This window comes from Grus americana, chromosome 7 (genome assembly GCF_028858705.1).
Source record: "Grus americana isolate bGruAme1 chromosome 7, bGruAme1.mat, whole genome shotgun sequence".
Classification (NCBI taxonomy): Eukaryota; Metazoa; Chordata; class Aves; order Gruiformes; family Gruidae; genus Grus; species Grus americana.
The window spans coordinates 33,339,015-33,363,455 of NC_072858.1; the positions used below are offsets into that span (position 1 = coordinate 33,339,015).

The following is a 24,441-nucleotide window of genomic DNA, read 5'->3' on the forward strand; positions in this document are numbered from 1 at the left end:
TGTGATAGAAAGCACATTTACATCACTTCAGGGATGTGTAACTTCCCACCACTACTTAGGACAGTTCTGAATTTGCTTGAGTGATGTTTTAGACAGACTCCCGCTTAATTCCAAATTCTGTTTAGATTTTTTCCACGTATAAAATGAATAAATATTTTTTGTCCAGATATTGGACAAATACCTGAATTGGTTGAATCTAAACACCATGAAGGGGAAATAGCAATCTGAAAATTCTTCTTATATTACTTTGATGGTCATTCCCCCTAGTATCCAAGTCTAAATTGCAGATAAATATTAATATTTTACAGTTATATTTTGTCATCTATGATTACTGAAGGGATACTTTCACGGCTCCAGCAGAGAAAAGGTTTTCACCTGGCCCTGCCTTCTTTTAATTTCTTTTTTTTTAATTGACATCATTGTAGTTGAATGAGTATTTCACGAGTTTACTTCACACTGAGTACAAGCAATCACACTCATTATGGCTGTAATATCTGTAGTTTTTTCCCTGTTGATGGATAGCTAGTGTGTCATTGTATTCAGTCATTTGCAGGTTCTGTTTTTTGTGCATTTGTTTCTTGACTGCTGAATAACTTTTCATGCTCGCATAGTGCAGCAAGCTACATAGTTAATGCTGTGAAAGGTGGCATATTAGTGTTATGGATGGAGTTACAGGAAAGAGAGTGTGATTTGATTGCTGAATACAAATCGCATGAGTTCTGAATACTTAGGAGTTCTACTGCAGCATGTCCGGTATACAAACTTTGAGCATGAACCCATCTTTTTAATGTTTCCAAATGATTAATTAAATTCAAACTATGGGCAATACACATGTACGTATAGGGATTTTATGTCTTCATTAAATGTATATCATACTGTTTCAGTTGGGTTTTTTCCATTGTTAATGCTTAATAGCAGGAATGTATTTGCCAAGATAATATTAGAGTCAAAACTTCTATAAGCAAGGTCACAGGAACCCAGAAATGTATTATTTTATTGGTCTAGTTTCATAAAACTCACTTATGTGAGCTGTAAGTATGCTTAGAGGGTGGATTACAAATTAGCTCCTTCAGGATTTCTTTTATGGATAACATAAACAGTTTGTCTGTGAAATGAAAAATCAGTAGGCACATAGTCCTTTGCCCTGCTGTGAAGTTCTGCATTTTTAGAACTAAGGAAAAAAAATTATCAAGTATTCTAAAATTATAAAAATTCAGTGATTGTGAATGCTCAGTAATTACCAATCAGAGGTTGTGTTAAGGTTCTTTTCCACCATACTTCTATTGCTGCAGATGTTATGGTTCAGCTTGTTTTGAGTGACGAGGCAAATTAAACAAAACAAAACAAACAAAAAAAAAATCTTTTTCCAAATCTTTTCAGTGTGGACTTATCAATTTCCAAGTCTTTTAATTTGTCTCCAATAGTGACAGATGAAAGCCATGAATGTTCAATGGGAATTTTCTGCCTATTTTTCCCATTCAGTGATAATTTATGTAAGTAGAAGATATAATGAGGATACTAAATTAAGTGTGTCTATGTGTATATAAATAAAATTGGTTTGTTACCCATTTGCCAGCATTTTGGCTCAGCTGCAGCAGTGAGTATCATAACTGCTTTAAAATTGATTAGACAATTTAACTTGAAATTTAACTCTGGATATGGCAGAGAGAGATAAGCTTGTGAATAGGAGCATAAAACATTAATCTTGCAGTTCTCTAGCTGATCTCAGTAAAGCTGGCATGTTGTATTTATTCTTTGGCTTTGAAGAAATTTAAAGTCTTATGCTTCCAGTGTGACCTATGCACGCATGAGTGGTCTTTGACTTCTTATTATATGGGTCAAGAATCACTGGGCCCTTTTGCCTGTTCTAAAAGTGAACTGTTTTTTTGTTAAAACAGAGGTGTTTCTGCAGCACACAGGGATGACGTGCCTAGCTTTTTGGCAGGGGAGACCAGGTTTTTTTGACTACTAGCTCTTCTGTAAGTTTCTGCCCAAAAGAGACCTGAAAGCAGTGTTTCTATCCAGTCCCGCAGTGGCTTCCAGTGTTGAAGCAACATGAATGTGCAAAATTAAGTAGCCATTTTAATTGGAGGCTGATCTACTTTGATTTGGTATGAAGCTGTTCAGAGCAACATTTCCTATGCTACTTTCGTTTTCAGTTTTTGTCTGTATTGTGATGCTTCATCAAAGAAAGATGAGTTTAACCTCAATGAAGTGGCAAAGTGGCTAATATGAAAGCAGCCAGTTCTAAGGCCTTCTCCACCTATTTTCAAATCCATAACAGTAGTAACTTCCTTTCAGCTAGAGTTTTGGAGTCCTTTAGGGCAAATATATGCTGGTTTTGAGTAAGTTCAGCTGCTATTTCTGCTTTTAGTAGACATCCTATTTCCTGATATTGATCTATTCTTTAAATTGATCCTGGTATAAAGAAGAAGTGGCTTTAACTGGACATGCTTTCCAGTATGAAAACCAATTCAAAATATTCACCAAAGCACAAGTGGAATAAAGGCAAGGTACAAATGTGTTACCTTTTAAGTCAGTTATATCTGTCATTTTTGATCTCCATGACACCTGTATTTCACTTACCACACACCTGAAATCTCTGGTTTTAACTAGCAGGTAGGCTGCTAAGCAGTCTTTTGTAGCAGCCAGCATTTTTAAGTGGTTTGGTTGACAATATTATCAGACCCTAGTTGAACCCCCACTTTAACAGCAGATAGTAGTATTTTCTTAAAAACTTGACTTCCAAGTTTAGCTCAAAGTTACCCTTCTGCTATTGAAAATTCTGCCCATTCTTACTATTTTGTCTTATAATTATATAACTATATATTATAGTAGTTGTAATGCTTTTATAGTATTGATAAACTCTAATGGAAATATTCCACATAATGTAGTAGTTATAAGTGATGTACATACATTACCAGACTGGATAGGATATTCTTACTCTCCTCTGTACTGTCATCTTCCTTTCTTTCTAGTTAATTATGGTACGGTCATGTCAAGCTCTGTGTCTCATATTTTGATGTCATACTCTAGTACGTTTCAGGACAGAATGCTGTCCTAACACTGAAAAGCACTAGTTTTTGCAGGACCTGCATTCTGATTTAGAGCTTGTGCTTTACAAGAGAATGTTTCTTCAGAACTTCTTGGTGGCCTGAATGCTAGGGGGTCTGCTGTGGGCAAAGCTGATCACCTGCATGTTTGGTTCCTAAAATCAGTCAAATCTAAGAGACCAAGAACATGCTTTTCATGCTCTGTCCTTTTTTATCTTGTTCCCATGCAATGGTACACCGATTGCTATTCAAAAGTCACCATATACCAATCATCATTATCCTTATTAATACTATGTATCATTATCAAATTCCTGTTATTGTCTGTCAACTCAATGGATTTTGACATTGAGGACTACACAAATATGTATCAAAATATAAGTGTACGTTACAAATATCACAGATACTTTATATTCTAAATAGAAGGGAAACTGGAGTAGTGCTTGCTGGTGGTGATTGTGAGGTGTTTTACTTGTTTCATATTCTGTTCATATTCTGTTTGTATTTCAAAATCTGTAAAATGATTTTTTCCACTTTCAAAGAGCTTTAAAGATTCCAGAGAAGTATTTATTTTGGATTTTGTTCCATTACAAAAGAAGGATAGCTTAGCATTTAGTAATGCAAGTGGTTTCTTTTTCTCAGATTTATATTAAAATGTTGCTAAAAATTACCTGGAGATTTTCTGCTAGACATTTACATAAACTATTTATTCACTTCCTAAGCAAAAAAATTAAAAGGGTCAGGAGTGCAGACATCTAAAAATATATGCCAGACATTAATTCCAAGAACTGTACAGAAAAAAATACCCATTTACAGAAGCACTTTTGCTCTTTGACTGTCATTGGTGTGCTCCAAAACCTTTTTTCATCTCTGTTACTTTTTGTCAATGGTCATTACTGCTTTACACATGTCTTCTGAAGCTTCAACTAGCTTGGCTGTTTGTAACATGGCTAAGGCCCATAGGTATAGTGTATAGAAGCTCACTTCTGAAGGAAAGAAGTTGCACATTAACGTATTGTGGATATATATGGCTTGGTGGTTCCTGACTGCATGTCTCTTCAGGTCTTTATTCATTTATTTAGTGTGCTGGGATCTGAGTCCATCCAGTTCTCCCGGTGGTCTGAGAACCTCAGCAGCATCAGTCCATCTTCTGCTTAAACACAGAGCCTTGCTCCTGGAAACGTGATCATATGTAGCCTTTTCAGTGTGTCTGGTAGAGCTTTCAGTCATTTTTTCAGATACAAAATGCTTACAAAAGAAAGCAATGTCATTTTCTCCCTGGCTTTCTGAAATGTCACGTTGGGAAAAGAACTTACCATGTATTTCACATGAACAGAAAGCTTTCAATAATGACTCATATTTCTGAGTCTATTGCAGCCACTGCAGCTGTTGAAATGTCATTGTGGATGGGACAAATAGAGCAGGATTTTGAGCGAGACGATGCACCATCTGACTTTGATATTAGTTGAAAATGAAAAAAAAAACCCAACTAATAGGGTGTTTGAAGAATAGACAACCTGTTGGATGTAAATGCATAAAATGGAACAAAAATAGAGAAGTCTTATTGTTGATTCTTGAAATCATCTGTAAAATTACTTTTTTCAGACTATTAGCTGAATATATATGGATTTTGTAGACTCTGTGATTGAATTTCACATACCTATGAGAAGAATTTTGAACGATCAGGCCAACCTTAATATTCCTGCATTGAAGTGTCGGTATAATTCTTTGACAGCGTTTGTTGAGAGGTTGAAATGTCCACAATGTTTTCCAAGTCAAATTTTTGTTATTATTACTGACTAGACTAACCTTCTGTGTCCAGGTTTTTATCAGTTATGACAGAAGTGTAAATGCTATCTTTTTCTATAATTAGATGTGAATAAAACTAATTCTGACAATGTGCTGCCTCACATCTCTGCATGGGCTTCCTATCTTCTTCATCTGGACAGAATTTGGGAGTTTTCCTCTCTTTTTTACATTTGCCTTGTTTTTCTCCTTTGTTTGTTTCTATTCTTATCTATATTGGATTTTTTTTTTTATGCTGTGTTTCTTTACTCCTTCTCTTGCATCATCTTCTCTATTTTTTCTTTTTACTCATCTTTCTGCTTTTTTTTTAAATTCACTTTTGACTTATGTCTTATGTAGTGCAAGATCCCTAATGCTTCTGAGTTTTAATGCTTATGGAATGCTCTACAACAAGTTTGCCTTGAGAACTAAGGGAAGACCTAATTTTAGAACCTGTGATGCTTTTTGGATCAATGGGCATGTGTTCCTCTACCATATGCACTTAGAGAAATTAGAAAAACCCTCCCAAGAAAACTGCAGGGTCTCAACTGAGCAAAGAGAGTAGAGAGAATAAATACTGGAAAATGAAATTGGTGTGTATGTTCCTTTTACTGTGATTCAACACAATGATCTCTGTTATTTGTTTCATTGTGAAGGAAACAGTATTTTATATATGTGTATACATATGTGCATATACATACACCATCTATAAACCTTGAAGAGATTGGTTTTACTTTGTGCTTGAAAAATAGGTTTAGCATGAATATGATTTCTATTTGTATTTATTTCACTGACAGGTATGGATAGGGCCACTACGTTAACTGTGGGTGTTGCTGGCATCTTAACTAAACATTGGAGCAGCAGATAGCTTCAGATGGAACTGGAACTGCACACTACTAGCCAGTCTATGCAGCCTACTTACATGTTATTAGTGCTTATTCACATGAGGAATTTCATCCCTTTCTGATATTTCACTGACATTGAGACTTGCATAATTGTATCTCATAGTTGCTTCTGAGTACCACCTATAAGACTTTGTGAAAGGCTGTTCAGAGATGTGATTGTATTGGAGCACAGAAAACAGGTTAGGTCTTTCTGACCTGATTCTAACTGAATGAATTATGCTTATTTTTTTATGCAGGGAATAAATCACAAGATAGTGGGATTGCAGAGATGGAGGAACTTCCAGTCCCACACAACATCAAAATAAGTAACATCACATGTGATTCCTTCAAGATTTGTTGGGACATGGATTCTAAATCCAAGGACCGCATTACTCATTACTTCATCGATCTCAACAAGAAAGAAAACAAGAATTCCAACAAATTTAAACATAAGGTAATTTTCATTTTAAAATCAAAGTGGAAATACTTGATTTTAAATAGATGAATCTCAGTGTTTAATGCAGACCATGGGAAACAGGTATTGGACATCCAGCAAAAGTGGGTTTTGATTAATCTGATTGACTTTTTTTTTTTTTAACTCTGAATACCTTCTCTGTCTCTAGCCTATGTGTTCATTTCATAGAAAACTGAACATTACCTTTCCTGTTTTATTTGAAAACAATTTTGGAACCTGTACAATATATTGTGAGACAGACTTTTTTATTCCTGACTAGTTCTTAATCATTATTTAAACAATTTATGTATTCTGTGCCTGTCCTTGTTCAGTGACAGACTCACGAGAGCAACACATGTAATTTCAACAGACGAGTCACAAATTCTAATGCACTTCTAGGAAGGCTTCCAGCAATTTTAGTTTGCAGCGTTCAGCGCTGTGACCTGAATATTCATCTGGCCTCTTTCCTCAAGCCACCGATGCAGGGACATATTGAATACATTGCAGAATCTGTACTTATCAAATCCAGCAAAACTTCCTTTGGCCTCAGAATAGTTGAAACACTGAGATTTCTAGAGAAACATGGAATGAGATAGAAGATTAAACAACACAATCATCTGCAAATTGAAAAAAAAATGTTGGCAATATCTCTAAAAGATAAGGCACAAATAACCATCCAGACACACATGAGAGCTCTAATTCTATCAACACCTAAATTACTCTTGGTTTATAGGCCAGTGGGATAACCAGGAAATATTTCCATTAATTTTTCTGAGTCTTTTTATTGTGAGAGTATTTTTCCTGTGACTTCTGTTAATAGCAGGTGTATAATTTTCATGTTTCCTTATTTGACTTTTTTTTTTTTTTAATGTGGTTGGAAGTAACATATGTATTAAGTGTAGTGAAAAATCATTTACTACTGCTTGAAATCAAGAATTTTACGTGTTTGGCCAAGGTGTTGCAGTTGCTACCAGCATGCAAAACACTACCAAATTTAATATTATAATAGGCATTTATTATGACTCATTTTTAATGGCAGTAGCAAATAAAGTAGGGTATATTTGGTTTTTTCTTACTGTTATTACTTTTGGAGTGACAGCTTTTGTATTTGAATTCCCATTTTATACTACAGGAATAGATATACCTTCTAATATAAATGCTTACTGGGATGGATTCTTTTGTAATTTCTTCCATTTTTTTTAATATACATGTTTTCTCATTCATGTGCAAACTGGCGTAAAGTTGTAAAATTTGTTTTTGTAAAAGGTAGAGCCACCCTAGCAGATCAAACACTATATACACTTCAAAATCTAGATCACAGTGATGAGACTAGTGTTAAAATGGAGAGGGGGGGAAAGGATATTGGTAGTGTAATAAAGAAAAGACATTAGATTTATTTTGTTTTTCATAGCAATTCCCTAGCTTTTTACTGTGATGAAATGTTTAGTCAAAGGAGAGAGGTAATTGGTTTTGTAAGAACAGGAGACTAAAATCTGTCAATTAAAATGATGAATAAGTTGGATGTTTTATGAGAATTAATTTAAAATTTCTTGTTATTAATTGTGTTAGTGACCTGTTAAAGCTTTTTCTGTGGGGCGTTGTGTTTTGGTTTGGTTTGGTTTTGGTTTTTTCCCCGAGCCAGAATGATGGAAATCCAGACAACAGACAGGGTGGGCAAGAGAACTGCACAGACTGAATACTCTAACAGCTGTCTGTGCCAGAGCACATACGTGTTTGCTTTCATGCATCTTTAGTACAAAGTAAATTATAACACACTTTCTAGAATGAGCTTTTGTTGAGCAATTAAAAATTGCTCAAATTCAAAATTTGCCCTAGCCCTAGTATGGCTAGGGACAAGCATCCTTCCTCCCTATAACGAAGTTACACAAGTTTCACAGCTGACGCTCAGCAGCAGACCTGCTGGGTAGGGAGCTGATAACCTGGCAGCTGCAGCATCAGGTACTCAATCCTCCCAGAATGTAGAGGGAACTGAATCAGCCCCCACGCATCCATTGCCTTTGTTGTTATACAACAAAGCTGTTGTATAAAGGTGAAGAATATCACTGCCACTTCTCCTACGAGCGCTTTTTAGAAAGAACAGAGTGCGCCCTACCACTTCGTTATAAAAAAGAGCATTGGGACTTACTCTCAGGAGTCATCTAGCAGTCAGACTGTGGAAGGAGATGGGCATCTTCAGAGGAAAAAAATCATCCTTCCTTAGGGATGAGTAGGCTAAATCACTGTCTGCAAATGCCTGTCTCTCTCACAGGTGATAAACCAGATGACCAGCTTAAACTATTTTCTAACTTGTAGAGTTAGTGTTAAGTCTCAGTTTGCTCACATGGCTGTGAGCAAGTGACTCGGCATATAGACATAACCTGTTAGGTAGATGCTGTACCTCAGGAAAGGGGGCTGTTTGTTTCCTTGTGTACCCAGGAGAGTGTACATCAATGATTCATCCTTTCAATACTTTTTCTTTTGGCAAATATATAAAGCACATCCAGCATATTTAGGGTGCGTATAGTTTTATTATTTATGACTATAGTCATCATATCTGTGAAAGAGGTGGTTTGTATTGGTAGTAGTATGTAAAGACTGGAATTCTAATAAGACTTTATCTTTTTCTCAAAGCAATTTGCATACCTCCCCTCTTTTTTAACATATGGAAGTATGATATTCCCATGTAATAGAAATGAGGCTCAGATATTTAGCAAAACTAGGACTAGAACGTGGGTGTGCTGAGTTCCCACAATGTGTTCTATAAGCAGATCTGGCAAAGGGAAGGATAAGATGAAATGGAAGAAAGCTGCAAATTGAAAGCTGCTGCTTTGGCAACTAAAAGGGACAGCAAAGTAGGGATCTTTTCCCAAAAAGGAGAGAGGTAGTGTGACTCGTATACCTTGCTGCTTAGTTATTCAGCGCTTCCAGGTTGTTCTTGGAAATTACTGCCGTTTAGGTACCTTTAGAGTTGTCTGGTGGGTGCTGGTGGTGGAGCAGCCATCTGCCACTCCAGAATCCTGGCTGTCCTTGAGCTGGCATGTAACCTCCTTTGCACTTCTTTGGGGGCTCAGCCAGCAATGAGAGCTGAGCAGAAAAGAGACGAAAGGAAGAAATAGAGAAGAATCCCCAGAGAAATTTCATTTTTTTCCTGAGGTCAGTATAGCAACCTTAAAAAAAAAAAAAAAAGTGTTTGCTTAGAAAAAGAACAACAGATTAGAGTTGTGAAAAGCATCGTATCTGCCCCTCCTCCCCAGCTATGCAAGAGATAAAACCCTCTGTTTAATGTGGTTTTAGGTAGTCTGCCCCTTTTTGGTACAGTTAGAAGAGTTTCCTGATACACAGCTGGAAGGTAAGGCTTTGATGCAGGGGGGCAACAAGGCTGTTTCATGTTACATGAAAACTGACAAAATTAATGGGGCAAACCCCACCACCGGGTTGTGGGCACAGAGACGTGACCCAGGTGGAGGCAGTTTTTACCATGCCAAAGAAAAGACGACAGGAAGACTAATGATTGTAGCTGTAGCAGCTGCTGACTGCATTAGCAGTACCAAATTCAGTCCAGTGGGATGTCTCTGCAATATATTTCCAGGGTGGTAGCTTTAAATGTCATTTGGGGTTTCTTTTATTTTTCCTTGTAATTTTTCTCTATCTATTATATATTATTTATTTCAGAGGACATGACTGAATACTTTAGAGAGAAAGTTTTCTCCCAACTGTTATTTGATTTAAATGAGAATTAGCAAAAAAGAAATGACAACAAAATCTTACCCTTGATTATCCGTCAATCACATTTCAGTTCTTGTAATATTACAAGCTACTAATTTTTCAGTTTCTTAATACAGAAACTGAAGAATGACAGAAAAACAATAAAAGAAAGATATTTTTCCATGATAGAAGATAAGAAAAAAAATAACCCACCTTTCAGGGCTTGCTTACAGATCATGAGCAGAAAATGTCTCTTTTCTATTTCTTTTTTCCTTAAGGGACTACTGTGCTAGTATTTATAGGTGGGTGACTGTGGACTGGTGTATATATAAGTGGACAACTATAGATGTTATCTAAAATGCCCACTTTTCACACGGCAGCCATCTTATTATTCTGTGATTAGTGATAAATATTCAGTATTAAATACCTCTCTCACTCTATCACAGCTCCTCGGGTACACCATGTGGAGAATTATTCAACTCCACTGTGAGTCTTTTCACTCACAGTTCTAGCATAAACTGTGCAGTTTGGTTGTTGTTTTTTTTTTCCCCTCTTCCTCTTGATGGTCTGTGCTGCAGCCTTTGGTACTGTAGAAATTAGGGATTTCAATAACAAGCAGCTATTCTTCTTTGTTGCACTGTGGTGTGATACACTGGAAGAGCAAAACAGTATCTGAAATGGTGGTGGGGTCGGAAGCAAGAGGTACAATAACAGGTGCGAACTATCCAGCTGTATGTTTGGCTTGTTCTGGCCCTTCCTGTACATAAGAGTGTTTTGATAGATGTAAAACACACAGTTACTCTTCAAGGTGTTTAATTTTCTCTGTTGAAGTTTCATTTGGAAGATATCAACAGCAACGTAGGTAGACTGACTGACGGCAGGAGGAATTTTGTTTGGTTACACTGACTGAAAAGAAAACTGCTGACTTGTGTGTTGTATTGTCTTTTTGTTTCCAACAGGATGTACCCACTAAGTTGGTGGCCAAAGCTGTTCCTTTGCCTATGACAGTCCGCGGGCACTGGTTCCTGAGCCCAAGAACAGAATACACAGTAGCAGTGCAGACAGCATCAAAGCAAGTTGATGGTGATTATGTTGTTTCTGAGTGGAGTGAAATCATCGAGTTTTGCACAGCAGGTAATATTGTCAGGGAAATGCACATCACAGAACGTATGCAATTAACGCTAGCTTTGCTGCCTCAGTGGATTAGCCATCTACCAGTGCCAGCTAGGCTGGAAGACTTATAATAGTCACACCTGGAAACTGGAATTCTAGCTTTAGGCTTTGTATGTCCTCAGGTTTGGCGCATTGAGGGGCAGCTGGACTACCCCTTTGTTCCACAATAACTCAGCTACCCCAAAGTGCCATGCCTGGCACCCCTGCTTGTCCCAGGCTAAGAAAGGAGACTGGTGAACCAAAGTGGAGCAGGGCCACTTGTGTGCCTGTTGATGGCTACTGGCACCTGTAGAGAACAGACAGAGAGGCAGCTCCGTAACAGACAGCTTGCTTAAGATATTCTGCTGCTCTCTTTGCATGCTACAAAACCCAAGCATCACCAACACCATGTCACGAGGATCAGTTTAGTCTGTCATTGATTTATAAGTCTCTTCCTTTGGATGTTCATCACCTAGTGCCAGTGTGCCTGCCTGTGTGAAAGCTGAGTGCTGAAGCAAGCTCTCTATGAATCCCATGAAGGCTGAGATGCCATTCAGGCTGGGTCCTAAGGAAGCTTTTTTAGTTACGTGAATTGTTATTGGCTCACAACCGGGTACATAGTAGCAAACAGTTTGTCAAATGACATAAGCTAGAGGGGCAGTTCTCAGCTCCTCTGCAGTCCCAAAAGTCAAGGAAACCAGCTCTGACACAGGAAATTTTGAGCTCAAAGTTGGTGTAGGCTTACAGAGTATTCATGAGGAGAATCAGACATGCATGTTCCTGCCATTTGTCTGTTGCCACCTTTGGAAACTGGTGCTGGGCTATATATATTTTCTGTATAGCTGCTGCTTGATGTGCAGTATGTTACCGAGGCTCTGTTCCCAATTTTAAGTCTGTGCATCTGTGTAGCTTTTGGAGAGTATTGTGGTTTTTCCTGCCCCCCATACTAGCAGATTGTCTTTTCTTTCCAGATTATTCAAAAGTTCACCTAACACAGCTATTGGAAAAAGCTGAAGTGATTGCAGGCCGTATGCTTAAACTGTCTGTCTTTTATCGGAATCAGCACAAAGAATACTTTGATTATACCAGGTAAGAAAGTAAACATATACAAAATTGGGAAATTAAGGGAGTAATCAAAATAAGTAAATGGAGGCAGCTGTGCTAAAGCTAGAGCAGAATGTCTGTATGCTTTACTGCCAGTTCAGAAGAAGAGAAAAAATAAAATATAACTAATTTCTTCTACCTTGCTTAACTCAGCACTTCCATTAGTGAATAAAAGTTTGTGTTTTGAAGCAGAAACTGAAGGACTCACAGGGTCTACAGCCTGATTAAAGTGTCTGTTGTCATAACAGTGTTTAGTAGCCAAATACTTCTATTGTACTAGAAATTCAGTGAGGTGTCTAATAGTAGGAGTGCACAACTGTGTGCATAGGCATTTGCCTGCATATAAGAGTTCCATCTCCAATATTTGCTCTCCACGTACAGCCACCCCATTTCTATGCCCAAATGCAGTAATAGGCGTTCTGCAATCCAAATGTTAATTGACAGATTGTGTGGGGAGAGAGAGGGGATGATGTTTAGACAATTTTACAACACTGCGTTTCAGTTGGAATCAATAAATGGGGTAGCTGGAGGTAGGTCCCTTATTCCTGTTGGAGACCCAGTGTGCCTTCACACACGCAACCAGAAGCGTCATTGCAATACAAAAAAAAAAGATGTTTTAATAGAAGGAGTCAAAGCTCAGGAGCAGCCACCACGCAGAGGTAACCTTGCACCGTTGGAAGAACGTGGGTGAGAGGTAAGCAGTGTGTCGACATCTTTTTTTTCAGTACCGTCTCAGAAGAGTGACAACACTGACTGTGCTTCTTTAATATGCAATGAGAGACGGGGCTGCTGCTGTGCCACAGAATTCAGGTTTTATGTGGGTGTCACACTAGTACCTGTCTAGAACTGAGAAGTTTTTAAAACTGGTGAAGAAAAAAAATACTTAGGGGAATCCAACTCCAAAGAGTAGACTCCACCACCCTTGGAAATGTTCTCACCTTGTAGTCAGAAGTATCTGCTGGACTGCAGGAGTGTCTTGTATGTTCCAGGCCATGGGGTTTGCTCTTCCCCTTCTGTGTTTTGGAAAAATTATTTTATTGCACATAGTGACAAAGCTGCAAAACTCAATGGAGGTAGAGAATGAATTGCAGTTGTTGAGGCTCCTTGAGGACCTTGTAAATCTCTGCTGCCATCCTGGACCAGATAACACAGAAGACAAATGCCTGTGGTGGTTCTGATTTCATATAGTTTTGTTTTCAGCTACATAATCATAGCGCACCTGCTTCTGTGTTCATAGACCTTTGAAAATTGCCGCGAAGGTGTATTTATAGCTGTGAGTTTGGCCTTGTTCTGCCAAATGTGACTCTAATTGATTACACTGTATCTTTTCCCCTCCCTCCTGTTAAGGTCTTTCTTGGTTTGACACAAATAGGAACTAGTTTGTTTTCCCTCTTGTTAGATAGACAAAAAGCTGTGTTTTACCAGGTCAGTGTGAAGCTAGAATACCTGTAACTGTCTGATGGTTGCCTTTTCTGATCAGAAATGTACTGATATGGTCACAAGGGCTAGTCCTTCCACAATGCACCCTTCTGAATGTTATGCTAAAATCCCTTACTGCATGCTTCCTTTTAGGAAATCTTCCTTGTCATACCATGCCTACCAATGGCTTCTGTGGTGTCATAACTAGTAGATAAGCTTGGAAAAGCTTATAGAGTAGCTCTAGTAGCATTGGCAAACAAGCAACCATCACAGTGCTAAAGCAGCAACCCCTAAATGTAGGGTTTGAAGTGTGAGCTTGTAAGTAGTGTTCCTGTTACTCTGCTGCTTACCTCAGCTGGGAGCGCCATAATGCAGCGCAGATCCCCGGGAAGAGTGACCTATAATTAGCCTAATTGGCCACTGGATGTCAGTATCTTGCCACAGAAATGGAACTGCAAGAAGCCTGACTTTTTAGGTTGCAGAGGCAGTGGTTATTCAAGCTGATTTTTTTTCTCCCTAGTAATGGCTTCAGTCATAAAATACCAGTTGTGTCTGTACACACACACACCCCCAGCGCAATCAATGTCTTGTGAAATAGGGGTTGAGAAAATAACTATGTAGTATTTGAATGGCCCAGAAAACTTTTGAAATTTATCTTAGAGTCAAATTAAGACATGCTGCTGAGGAGATTAGAGATAATGAAAAAAAAAAAAATCACAGTTGGAGATATTACTGAGTTGATATAGATATGTTTTGTACATTTACACTGAATTTGTTTGCTTTGACTGCTACCTCCCGCTTTAACCAAGTGAAACCTTCTCTCATACAGCACCATTTTACCTGGAGCTGTTCAAGTTAAAAGCAGAGAGAGAACAGACTTTCTTGGCTAGTTTCCCCTCTCAAAAAGAAAAAAAAAAAAAGCAAGAGGACTCTCCAGCCCCACAGCCTCATGCATTTTTAATCTGTCGATGTGTATAAAGGCATTTTCTAAGGATGCCTAGTAAATCTGGTGTTTTGCAGGACTTACAAAAGGGAATGTTTCCCTTTCTGGTATCACATGGTTGCAGGTGCAGAGAGCGCCAAAGGTGTCACTACAGCACTTCCAGGGAGCTGTGGGGCACAAGTTCTGGGGAATGTACTGCTGTACGTTAAATCTCAGGTGCTAAGGAGGATTAGATGGGGTGTTTTGGACTGACTGTTCTCCTAAATTTAGCAGCCTAATGCTGCTGAGTGCAATTTGGGATTTAGAGTTTTAAAAATTTACTTGTTACATCAAACGTTTCTTTTCACTGGAACCAAATTGAGCTCAGCTTGCAAAACAAAAAAAAAAAAAACCCCAAAAAAGTGAGTCTTGTACATTTTTTCCCCTTAGGACTAGTGACTGCAGAAGCTGGATACCAACCAAAGTGGAAACTAACCAAATTCCCTCACACTCTGTGCCCAGCTCTGTTCTGATTGAAGTCAGCAGTAGACAAATTAGACCTGGAATTATAATTTGGGGGGGGAAACTATGGCAGAGACTACATTCCTTCCTATAAGCTCTCTGAAAAACATCATTCAGAAATAAATTTCACTGGCAGTTTTCTACATGAAATATATACTGCCTATGCTAAAAATACACATTAACAAACAGTATATCCAGCATATTGAGACTGACTTGCAATTTTTAATATGTGATTAAACTAAAGTGTGATCATTGTTAGAATTGTAATGGAAGGCTGAACAAATCAGCTAATTAAAGATATTGGTGATTTGGGGGCTTTTTTGTTTGTGCTATTCTTTGCCTACATATAATATGCACACGGCTCACAGAGAAGCCAGACGGGAAAAGCAGATTTTACCCTTGAGCAAGAGTTATTCTAGCTCTCTCTGAGTGTGGCGTCACTTGATTTTCTTGGTCCTAAGTTCATGACGCTAACCACAGTTCTCAGTTTAATGGTTTTCCTTTGTGTCCCTTCAGTACTGTTACCAAACAGCACGATGTCCTAACTTTCCACTTCTTTCTGTAGCACGTGTTGCAAAATAAACAATACCGTTCATTTGTAGAGAGCATCATGGGAATGCTATGCAGCCCTCTGTTAAGGATAACAGTGGCAGCCATGGCTCTCCGATCAGTGGGAAGCTGGAAGGCATCTTCTTTAGCTGCAACACTGAGTTTAACACTGGGAAGCCACCCCAAGATTCACCTTATGGAAGATACAGGTTTGAGATTGCAGCTGAAAAACTCTTCAACCCAAACACTAACTTGTACTTTGGAGACTTCTACTGCATGTACACAGCCTACCACTACGTCATTCTCGTTATGGCCCCTGTTGGATCACCAGGAGATGAATTCTGCAAGCAGCGCCTTCCTCAACTAAATATAAAAGATAATAAATTTCTGACCTGTGATGAAGAAGACGGTGTCATGGTTTACCATCATGCCCAGGATGTTATTTTGGAAGTAATTTACACTGATCCTGTGGATCTCTCCCTCGGCACAGTTGCGGAAATTACTGGTCACCAACTAATGAGCTTGTCTACTGCAAATGCAAAGAAAGATCCCAGCTGCAAGACCTGCAATATCAGTGTTGGACGTTAAGACTTCCCTCGTTACTTAGGAGCCTTCAAACCTCTATTGCCCATTTTCATAGTCAGACATTTTTGTCAGAAGCATGCACATGCCGCTGTCACCAAAAGCAAACATGAGTCTTCAAAATCTCCAATAGCGTTTTTAGTATTTCTTCTCTCCCTCTTTCCCTTCTGTTCCCCTGATGCTTTAAATGATTAGAAGTCCTGGATTTCTTTCTGGCAACCATTTATACCTAGATGCTGCAAAAATTGTTTTCTGTTTCTTGCCAAACATAACAAAATCCTATATAAACTGCTTTAGCAAAATAAAAATAAAGGCTTATAAATGGTGTTTAAATATGCATTCATTTTAACTACTGAACAAATACTGAGATAACTCCAAACAGCATGAAAGGTTGTAATTGCAGCATGATTTAAATTTCAGAGCCTAGAAATGTCAGCACTTCCAACGTGTTGTTTGACAGTGTTATTTATGTTATTTATATTAGCTAACTGAAAACAGAAACTGTGTCTCGACATAATAAATATAATAGAAAAATATTTTATTTGTACTGTTGTATAAAATATTATACAATCATATAGAATATATAGATTACATTTTAATATCAATTGTATACATATGTCATGAAATCATTTTCCCTTATCAAAGATGTAGTTTGTAAACTTCAAATAGCTCTGTATCTGTTCCTGTTGCTCTAGATGACTTTAATTAAAACAGATTTACGAAGGAGACCATTTCTGATTCATAAAAGTTAAGTTACAAATCATTAAGTCAGTACACTGAAACAACAAACCTCTGAGAAATAAAAAAAATCTTTTTTTAGTGTTCATACTTTTTCCTCCAAACTACTTGAAAATGGGTACTTCTTCAAAATCATGCTGAGCCATTACATACAATATAAATACAAACATGGTTGGTACATAATAGGCTTTATAAAATGAAAATCTTCTTACCAAGATAGAAAACAGGTTGCTTATTCTATGTGGTCAATACAAAATGACAGTTAAAGCAAAACACTAAACATGATTCAACTTACTCAAGTCCATTTTTTTTATTTTATTCTTCCTTCCTTCACGTCTGGGCTAGGTATTTCCCAGAATCCGTGCTTTTCATTTCTAGTACAAAACCCTCTGATAATCCTTCTGTTAATAGTCCACTTTTCACACAAATGATCTATCACAAGTAGTGAAAAAATCTCCTTAATATTACAAAGTGTGATACTCTGAAAGTTAAGAAAGATGCATAATTCCAATGGAAAAATATCTTTTTTATAATCTTATTTTTAGTAAACAAGAAGTCTAGCGTTCCTCATCAGATAACTGTGACACTCAATTATATACCATGTACTTTATCTATCCAAAATATCTTAGCATAATGCAATAATCTAGTCTTGTTTTAATATATATATATGTGGCAATTTATAACACAAGAAATACTTTGACATTTTACAAAGTGCATGCGTCTAAATGAGCTTTGGTAGTTAGAAAAGCAAATGTTATAGCGTCAGGCAAAATAAAGTGCAAAGTTTAATACAGAAATAAAATTAGCATGTAGTTGATCTATTTACTGAATTTTAAGTACCGTGAGCCAGGTCCTGTGAACCATAGTGAAAAGGAGAGCAGCCAGTACATTTGTTTTATCTCTTCCCAGTAAACTGTATCTATTTCATTTTTGACAAACACTTTCTCTTATTTCTAAAAACCTAATAGTTCTATTTGGCAGTCATGCTCTGTCCTTTTTTTTTTTTTTTTTTTTTTTTTGCATAGGCAGCATCCCTTTGCTCTACTCCCAGAATTTTAGACCAAATCCTGGCACTGGTTCTTTGCATGCACCTTTGAAACTGCTGGAATTGAATGGCAACACTGTCTTGAAAGACAGAGTACATTCATGAGTTTTTCCTTCATTTGTTTTAAGCTCGTGTTTCTTTTGCTCCAGTGAATCAGCACACTGAGAACCAACATTAATAGTTAATCATAGTGCATGTTCATTCTGGAAAGAAATGTGTGGTACATTATCATGTACTAAGATGTACTTAAAACCTGGAGAGCATTTCCTCACACTTTTTAAAACTAAGAGCAGGTCAAACTGACGATCTACAATACTTCAGTGTCCTTTTAATTTCTAACATTCTCACAGTGCACTTCAAGGCTTTTTCAAAAGGAAAAAATATATACTATAGTCCACTCCCCCGTGCTTAATATTCTTGCATATTGCTGTCCTCTCTCATCTCAGCTAGTATAATTGGTAAAGTGCATCAAAAATCTCAGTGTATCAAATAATTGTGCAGCAGACCAAGACCTGTAAAATTACTTCCTCTTTTTCATTACTTGTTTGCTTGGGTTTTTTGCTAGAGAACAATATCACAGCATTGCATTTGCTTCAAATCGTTTTGGAAATATCATGCTTACTGATGAGAACCTCCAAGAGCCTGATTTTGGCTTTCATGTGCTTGTATTCGGAGTATTCCTCGGCCATTGGCACCCGATCTTCTTTTTGAGGACTCCTATGAAAAGCAAATAAAAGCGCCATCACTTTTATGAGCAAGAGGAGAAACAGCCTTTAAAATTAATTCTGCAACAACTACTGAGGATTGGGTTGGATTATTTATTTTTCTTCCTAACTGTAGGTGGCTAAAGATAATTTGGCAGGACCAAAAAGCTCTAATAGCCAGAAATGAAATAATAGTATTTAAAACACTAAATTTTCATATACCAGGTAATTTTCTTTCTTGTCAGCTATGCAAGCATAACTACTTCATTCTCAAATATGTGAAGAAGTTATTACGCAGTGCTTTGAAAACTGCTACCAGAATACTACATGCCCATATCCTCCATGGTTTTCAGCAAACAAGTTTGCTAAGTGAAGGAAGGACGATAAACAAAGAGTGAAAATTAGCCAGTGTTTATCTATGGGTGAAAGAAACAGTGGTTTCTGGCTTTAAATCTGTCCCAACTGCCAAATGTGATCCCTGCAGGCTGAGATCCTCAGAAAGACTCTTTAGCAGGAAAGATCCTGTGCTGAGCAGGGGTTTATACCCCTTGCAGGCATGTCCTGAAGATCCCAAAAAATCCAGACTGTCCTCAGGGATGCCCACGTCCTGGAGGAGCTAAGCAGGGAGATGGACATTTCCACAGAGACCAGATACCTACATGGGTAGCAGTCCCCAGCTGCAGTTTGTATGGCCTGCTCACCTAAAGGTACCCACCCTAGCAGAAACAAACACATCTGCATAGGAGCCCAAAGGGGAGGAGGAAGGCTTTTTTGTTGAGGTGGTTATTTACCTTCCTGTTTGTTTATAGAATTGGTCCTCAAACTCCCTCAGAGCTTTGCGAAGCCTTTTCTTATCTGCTCTTGTTTCTCTGAGATGTTCAAGCAGAACGGGCCTGAAAAACAGAGACAAGAACATGAAACCTCCACATGGCTTTGGGTAATAAGCAGCCTGTTGCTGTGGGCTACAGCAGGCGCTCCGTGCCTTGAGATGGTCCACCACATCCCTCCAGCTATGGCTATAACTGACTGCACCATCACACGCAATAAACAGTTGTGGTCCTTCCCTTTTACTAGTACTCTCATCCTTCTAAGTGAAGGCAGAGACTCTATGGACAACATGGGAGGAAAAGGATTGAGTCTTGTTGCGGTCTTAATTCTGTGTGGCATTAATGGTGTTGACAGGGCTCAGCATCTCACAGGTAATGCGTTGCATCTCTGTAACTGAATTAATAAAGTTAATATCCAAACCCTACTCCTAAAAGCAAACATCACTGTGATGCAGTGGAAATGCTAGTGGTACCCAGAATCAACATTTTTGGAGGCCATGTTTTAGCTGGTATTTGGCGAATAAGGTTTTTAAGCAGAGAAAGAATTCTGTTATGATATGTGCAGCTGTTTGGGTTGGTTGTTCGGGTTTTTTTTCTTCATAATAACACAATGCACAGAAATATCTTCACAGCATTTGTGAGCAAACTATTGCATACATAGTTGAGTTGTTACATAGTAAAACAAGACATTTTTATTTACTCTCAAATTTGGTAGCGCCTAGTCAACTTCATTTATGCATCTAAGAGCGCCCAATCAAAACACAAGAAAAAGATACCATCCCATAAGCTATGAGAACACGTCTGTTCCTGGGAGGCATATTCCCCAACAAGTTTCAGAGCTGAGTGGTAACAGCCCATGTGCATCTTGAGATTTGTTTTCTCATGCAACCTGAAATTCTTAGGAAGGAGGGTGGTTGTTATGTTTCCTGGGCATCCAGACGCTAATGACTATTCTTACACAAGGAAGAAATTGATTTTACATGCATTCAATGGCCTCCCATGTGACCATGTATTGCGTGATCCCTCACTCGGCTCTCTTGTCGCCGTCTGCATGCCTCATCTCTCTGGCATTTTTTACATCATTCATACAGCCAATCCCAGTACGTACACACAGGACTATCTGCTTGGCCAAACTGTACTTTGTTTTATCACTGCTTTGTAAGAACTTAAGTAGTTAGATATCTAAAATTTTTGCAGCAATTATAGATAGGGCTGCATATTGTTACTATGCCATTATGTCATCTCTACCCCTCTGTATATGTAGTTATTTCTCCTATCTGCTTACATTCCTTCACCTTTCTCTTCATGGACTTGGCATAAAGATGTTTGAATAAATAGCTCAAACCACAGGTATGCTGTCCAAACAACAACTATCCTCTGTCTTTTTTCTCCCATAAGATAACATTGTCTCAATTCTGTGGTATAGAATATGTCCATGAATAAATATGGATCATGGTTCATTTACAAAGTCTACATGAACTATTTTAAAATATTTGGGGGGGGGGGGGGGGGGGGAGCCAGAACTCACATTGTTGCCTCATGTAAATTGGACATCGACAAGGCTGTTTGCCTGAAAACTTTCTTTTCATCCAGAGGTGAAACATATGCAGGCTCACTCTCCTCCTGAGAGTAACACAGGTGCTCATCCACAGGGAGGCAAGATATTGGCCCAGATGATAACTCATGGCTGCTCTGAGGATGGTCTTCATCTGAGTCTTCCTCCTCCTGCTTGTAAAATGTAAAGCATTATTAAATTACAATTTTTGTTTACATTACAATACTAACAATTAATAGGATGACAACGTAAAGAATTAGGATTTAACTTCCTGGATGTATTCATTGAAATAGATTACATGTATTGAAAGCTTTACCCAGGTCTATGTGAGATACTGTTCATGAGAGGCCTTGTGGGGCCCACTGAGGTACTGTGTATTGTCCACCATGACTAAACAGGACAGAAGCTGGCCCTGCTTCTGAGTATCTCCAGCCAGCAATTTATTTGTTTACTCAAAAACCTTTGTAAGTTGCAAAGATTTAAAGACGACCGTATTTATGTAAGCAGCGCAGTCTTGCAGGAACTTGTACTCCTCTTATATACCATCTACTGTTTGTATTATGTCCAGAAATTCTGACTGTAATAAGAGTTGGAGGTAGAGATTCCACAGTTGTATAGCTGCAAATGTTAACTACCAAAATAGAGTGATGTCGCTGTCTTCCTCATGTTCCTTCATCCTCAGAAGAAAAGTTGAGCTTTTGAAACTAAGCCTTAAACGTAGAAACTCCATGGAGCAAAGCTCCTAAGTAGCAGCACAAGGAAACTTCAGTTAAATTTTTTAAATAAAATATCCATGTGCATGTGTAAAAAGATCTACATGGGATTTTTTTTTTTTCCAAAGAAGTCTAAAGCTGCACTGTCATCTAACACGACAATAATTCATAATTTGTAAAATCAACCCAGCCCCAATTACTATTAAGTTAATTTTTTTGACAGAGCCATGCTAATTAACTTCCAAATAGCCAGGTTCCACTCCTCTACTCACAGTGAGACCAGGACTGTTGCATTACACTGATATATTATTAAAGTACTACAAATGATATTGATGTGATACATGATTGATAAAAGCATTGCCAACAAAATATAAAAGATAGATACAGTGACAGTATAGTGCTCCACGGAAAGAGATAGGTTTCAATCTGTGTTGCATATGTTAGCCATACTAGAAAACTAATGCCGGCCTTTGATCTCTTACCCAGTTATTTGAAGTGATTGCCTCAGAAACTGCCGCCGCACATCACAACCTTTGGCATGCTTAGAAGTTCAATTTTACAAAGCATTTTCTCTGTTTGAAATATCAACACCCTGTATTATCATAGAGTCATAGAATGGTTTGGGTTGGAAGGGACCTTAAAGATCATCTTGTTCCAACCCCCCCCTGCCATGGGCAGGGACACAGTCTCTCTTCAAATAACACTAGTTCTATCACTGCCAAACTGACATACAGGTTCAAGTCAAAGACAGCATTTAATATGTTTTCTTGACAATGGATATGAATTCTTTGACACTTACAATTGTTGTGATCAAAGATGGAGTTGCGAGAAGTTTCTTGATAATTCTGTATCTGTCATAAAGGGGTTTTATGAGACTCTTTTCTTGCTTAGTTACCTAAAGAGAAATCATAACAAAATATACTCCTCCAAAATTAAAATAAATAAATTTCTCATTTGCTCCTGTAAATTTGAGACAGGTATTAGAAGAATATGACCTGATGTGTATTTTGCTTCCATAGATATTCTGTGGGAACTGTAGTTTAATCCATACAATGTCTAAAAAGGAAAATGGCAATCTATTTGCTAATGGAAAATACCCAATGCGGATGCCTCACTTCCTTGAGCCACACCACCCATGCAGATGGTAAACTATTCTTTGGCACTTTCTGAAGATGCTAATAGAGTTGTAAGAGTTAATATGCTGCTACTGTGCATTGCATTGATATTGCACTTACTTAACTGCAACAACGGCAACAGGCTGGCTACAGTAACGTGACAGTCTGCCTGGGCCAATACACTCAGCAGCCCCATGGGGCTGGAGCGCACTGAGAATACAGCTGTACAGCCCTGTGAAAAACCACCGAAGTTTTTTGCATAATAGGCTAAATTTCTGATTATTTTCCTGGAACCCCAGTACACTCCATTCAAATTAACCTTTTGATAATGCTATCGTGTGATATGTGTTCAATGACAAAGCATGTCATGGGTTGCTAGTTCAAACAGCTAAAGTAGGGAATCTTGAGGGTTCAGCAGTCAACGTTCAAGTATTGTGAAAAATGCATTTGCTGCACCAGGACATCTCTTTGCTAGCAGAGGGGCACCTGTTTTGTCGGCTAATGTCACCAGAGTGGCTCCACTCAGGCAGTTACCAATTTGTCTTCCCCAAGTCATCACCTCCTGGCTTTCACAAACTGCCTGAGCTTCCCCAGATCGCTCGTTGCTGGGCCCCTCCAGCTCTGAGCTGGGCACAGGGCCTGTGTTTGCTTGCCACTGAGCTTGGGCCTTGCTGGCCTCACTCTCCAGCTGTTCTTGGTGCTCAGGCTGCATGCAGACTCTTTACCCCCTTCCCTCAGGAAAATAGATCAATACAGATACAAAGATTAAGATTTGTTTCTCTAAGATATGTGATTATTTAAGTATGCAACTGTTAACTGTGGAGCTTCTCCAGATTGCTTGCTTATTTTCAACAACAACAACAAAAAAAAAAAAGAGATGTAAAAATCTTGCCTAACTTCCATTTCTCTGCTTTAAATTCTTGACTGTCCCTGAGCTTTCTATGACCTGAAGTCAGAGCTGCTTGGCAGGCCTAGGATTCCCTCATGGCTGCTTAGTATCACTGATCACCTCTTCCCTTACGCAGCTGGCATCCTCTTTCTTAGCTGGTCATAGCGCTGCTTTAACTGTGAGAAGGAACACCCTCTCTGAACCCCGTGCTACAAAAGCATGCCCAATTAGTCTCTTTTCTATCTTTGAATATTCAAGCCTCTTTTACCTCCATATAGCACTAGTAACTCTATTTCTCTTTTGTTCTCCTTAGGAAATATAATTTCTTCATATCCTTCCTATATATTCTCTCCATCCCTCAGTTCTCATTCCAAGCCCAAAGATGATGATGGACAAAAATTATTTTATCCAAGATGCAGGGAGATCAGATTCAGATCATAATTTTAAGAGCTGGCATATTTTTGGACATGCACTGGTGCCACTGCCCTTTTCCTCTACCACAACAATTACTAGCCAAAAACAGAGACAGTCATAAAAATACAGGCATAGACATTAAACAGGAATTCCTCTGCTGTGTTGTCGTGGTTTTACCCCAGTTGGCAGCTAAGCACCACGCAGCCGCTCACTCGCTCCCCCCCCCATCGGGATGGGGGAGAGAATTGGAAAAGTTAAAGTGAGAAAACTCGTGGGTTGAGATAAAGACATTTTAATAGGTAAAGCAAAAGCC

The 24,441-nt window shown here is 38.4% G+C and overlaps 2 protein-coding genes across 5 annotated transcripts in view; one reads left to right on the top strand and one right to left on the bottom strand.

Moving 5' to 3' along the window:
* The window catches only part of PHYHIPL (phytanoyl-CoA 2-hydroxylase interacting protein like), a 60,909-nt gene extending 44,768 nt beyond the window's left edge, over positions 1-16,141 (top strand). For all 3 annotated transcript variants that reach the window (XM_054832270.1, XM_054832269.1, XM_054832271.1), the window contains exons 2-5: positions 5,977-6,173; positions 10,838-11,012; positions 12,002-12,119; positions 15,600-16,141. In XM_054832270.1, the coding sequence (XP_054688245.1) occupies positions 5,977-6,173; positions 10,838-11,012; positions 12,002-12,119; positions 15,600-16,134 (1,025 nt within the window). In that variant the 3' untranslated portion in view covers positions 16,135-16,141. The remainder of the gene's footprint in view (positions 1-5,976; positions 6,174-10,837; positions 11,013-12,001; positions 12,120-15,599) is intronic.
* A 209-nt stretch (positions 16,142-16,350) lies between these two features.
* Positions 16,351-24,441, bottom strand: part of FAM13C (family with sequence similarity 13 member C) — a 54,120-nt gene continuing 46,029 nt past the window's right edge. The window contains exons 12-16 of one of the 2 annotated variants that reach the window (XM_054832266.1): positions 22,510-22,605; positions 20,971-21,170; positions 19,407-19,508; positions 18,534-18,628; positions 16,351-17,298 (exon numbers count right to left, since the gene is read on the bottom strand). In XM_054832266.1, coding sequence (XP_054688241.1) covers positions 17,177-17,298; positions 18,534-18,628; positions 19,407-19,508; positions 20,971-21,170; positions 22,510-22,605 — 615 coding nt within the window. In that variant the 3' untranslated portion in view covers positions 16,351-17,176. Of the gene's footprint in view, positions 18,629-19,406; positions 19,509-20,970; positions 21,171-22,509; positions 22,606-24,441 lie in introns of both variants that reach the window. The other variant, XM_054832267.1, reaches the window with a different exon arrangement.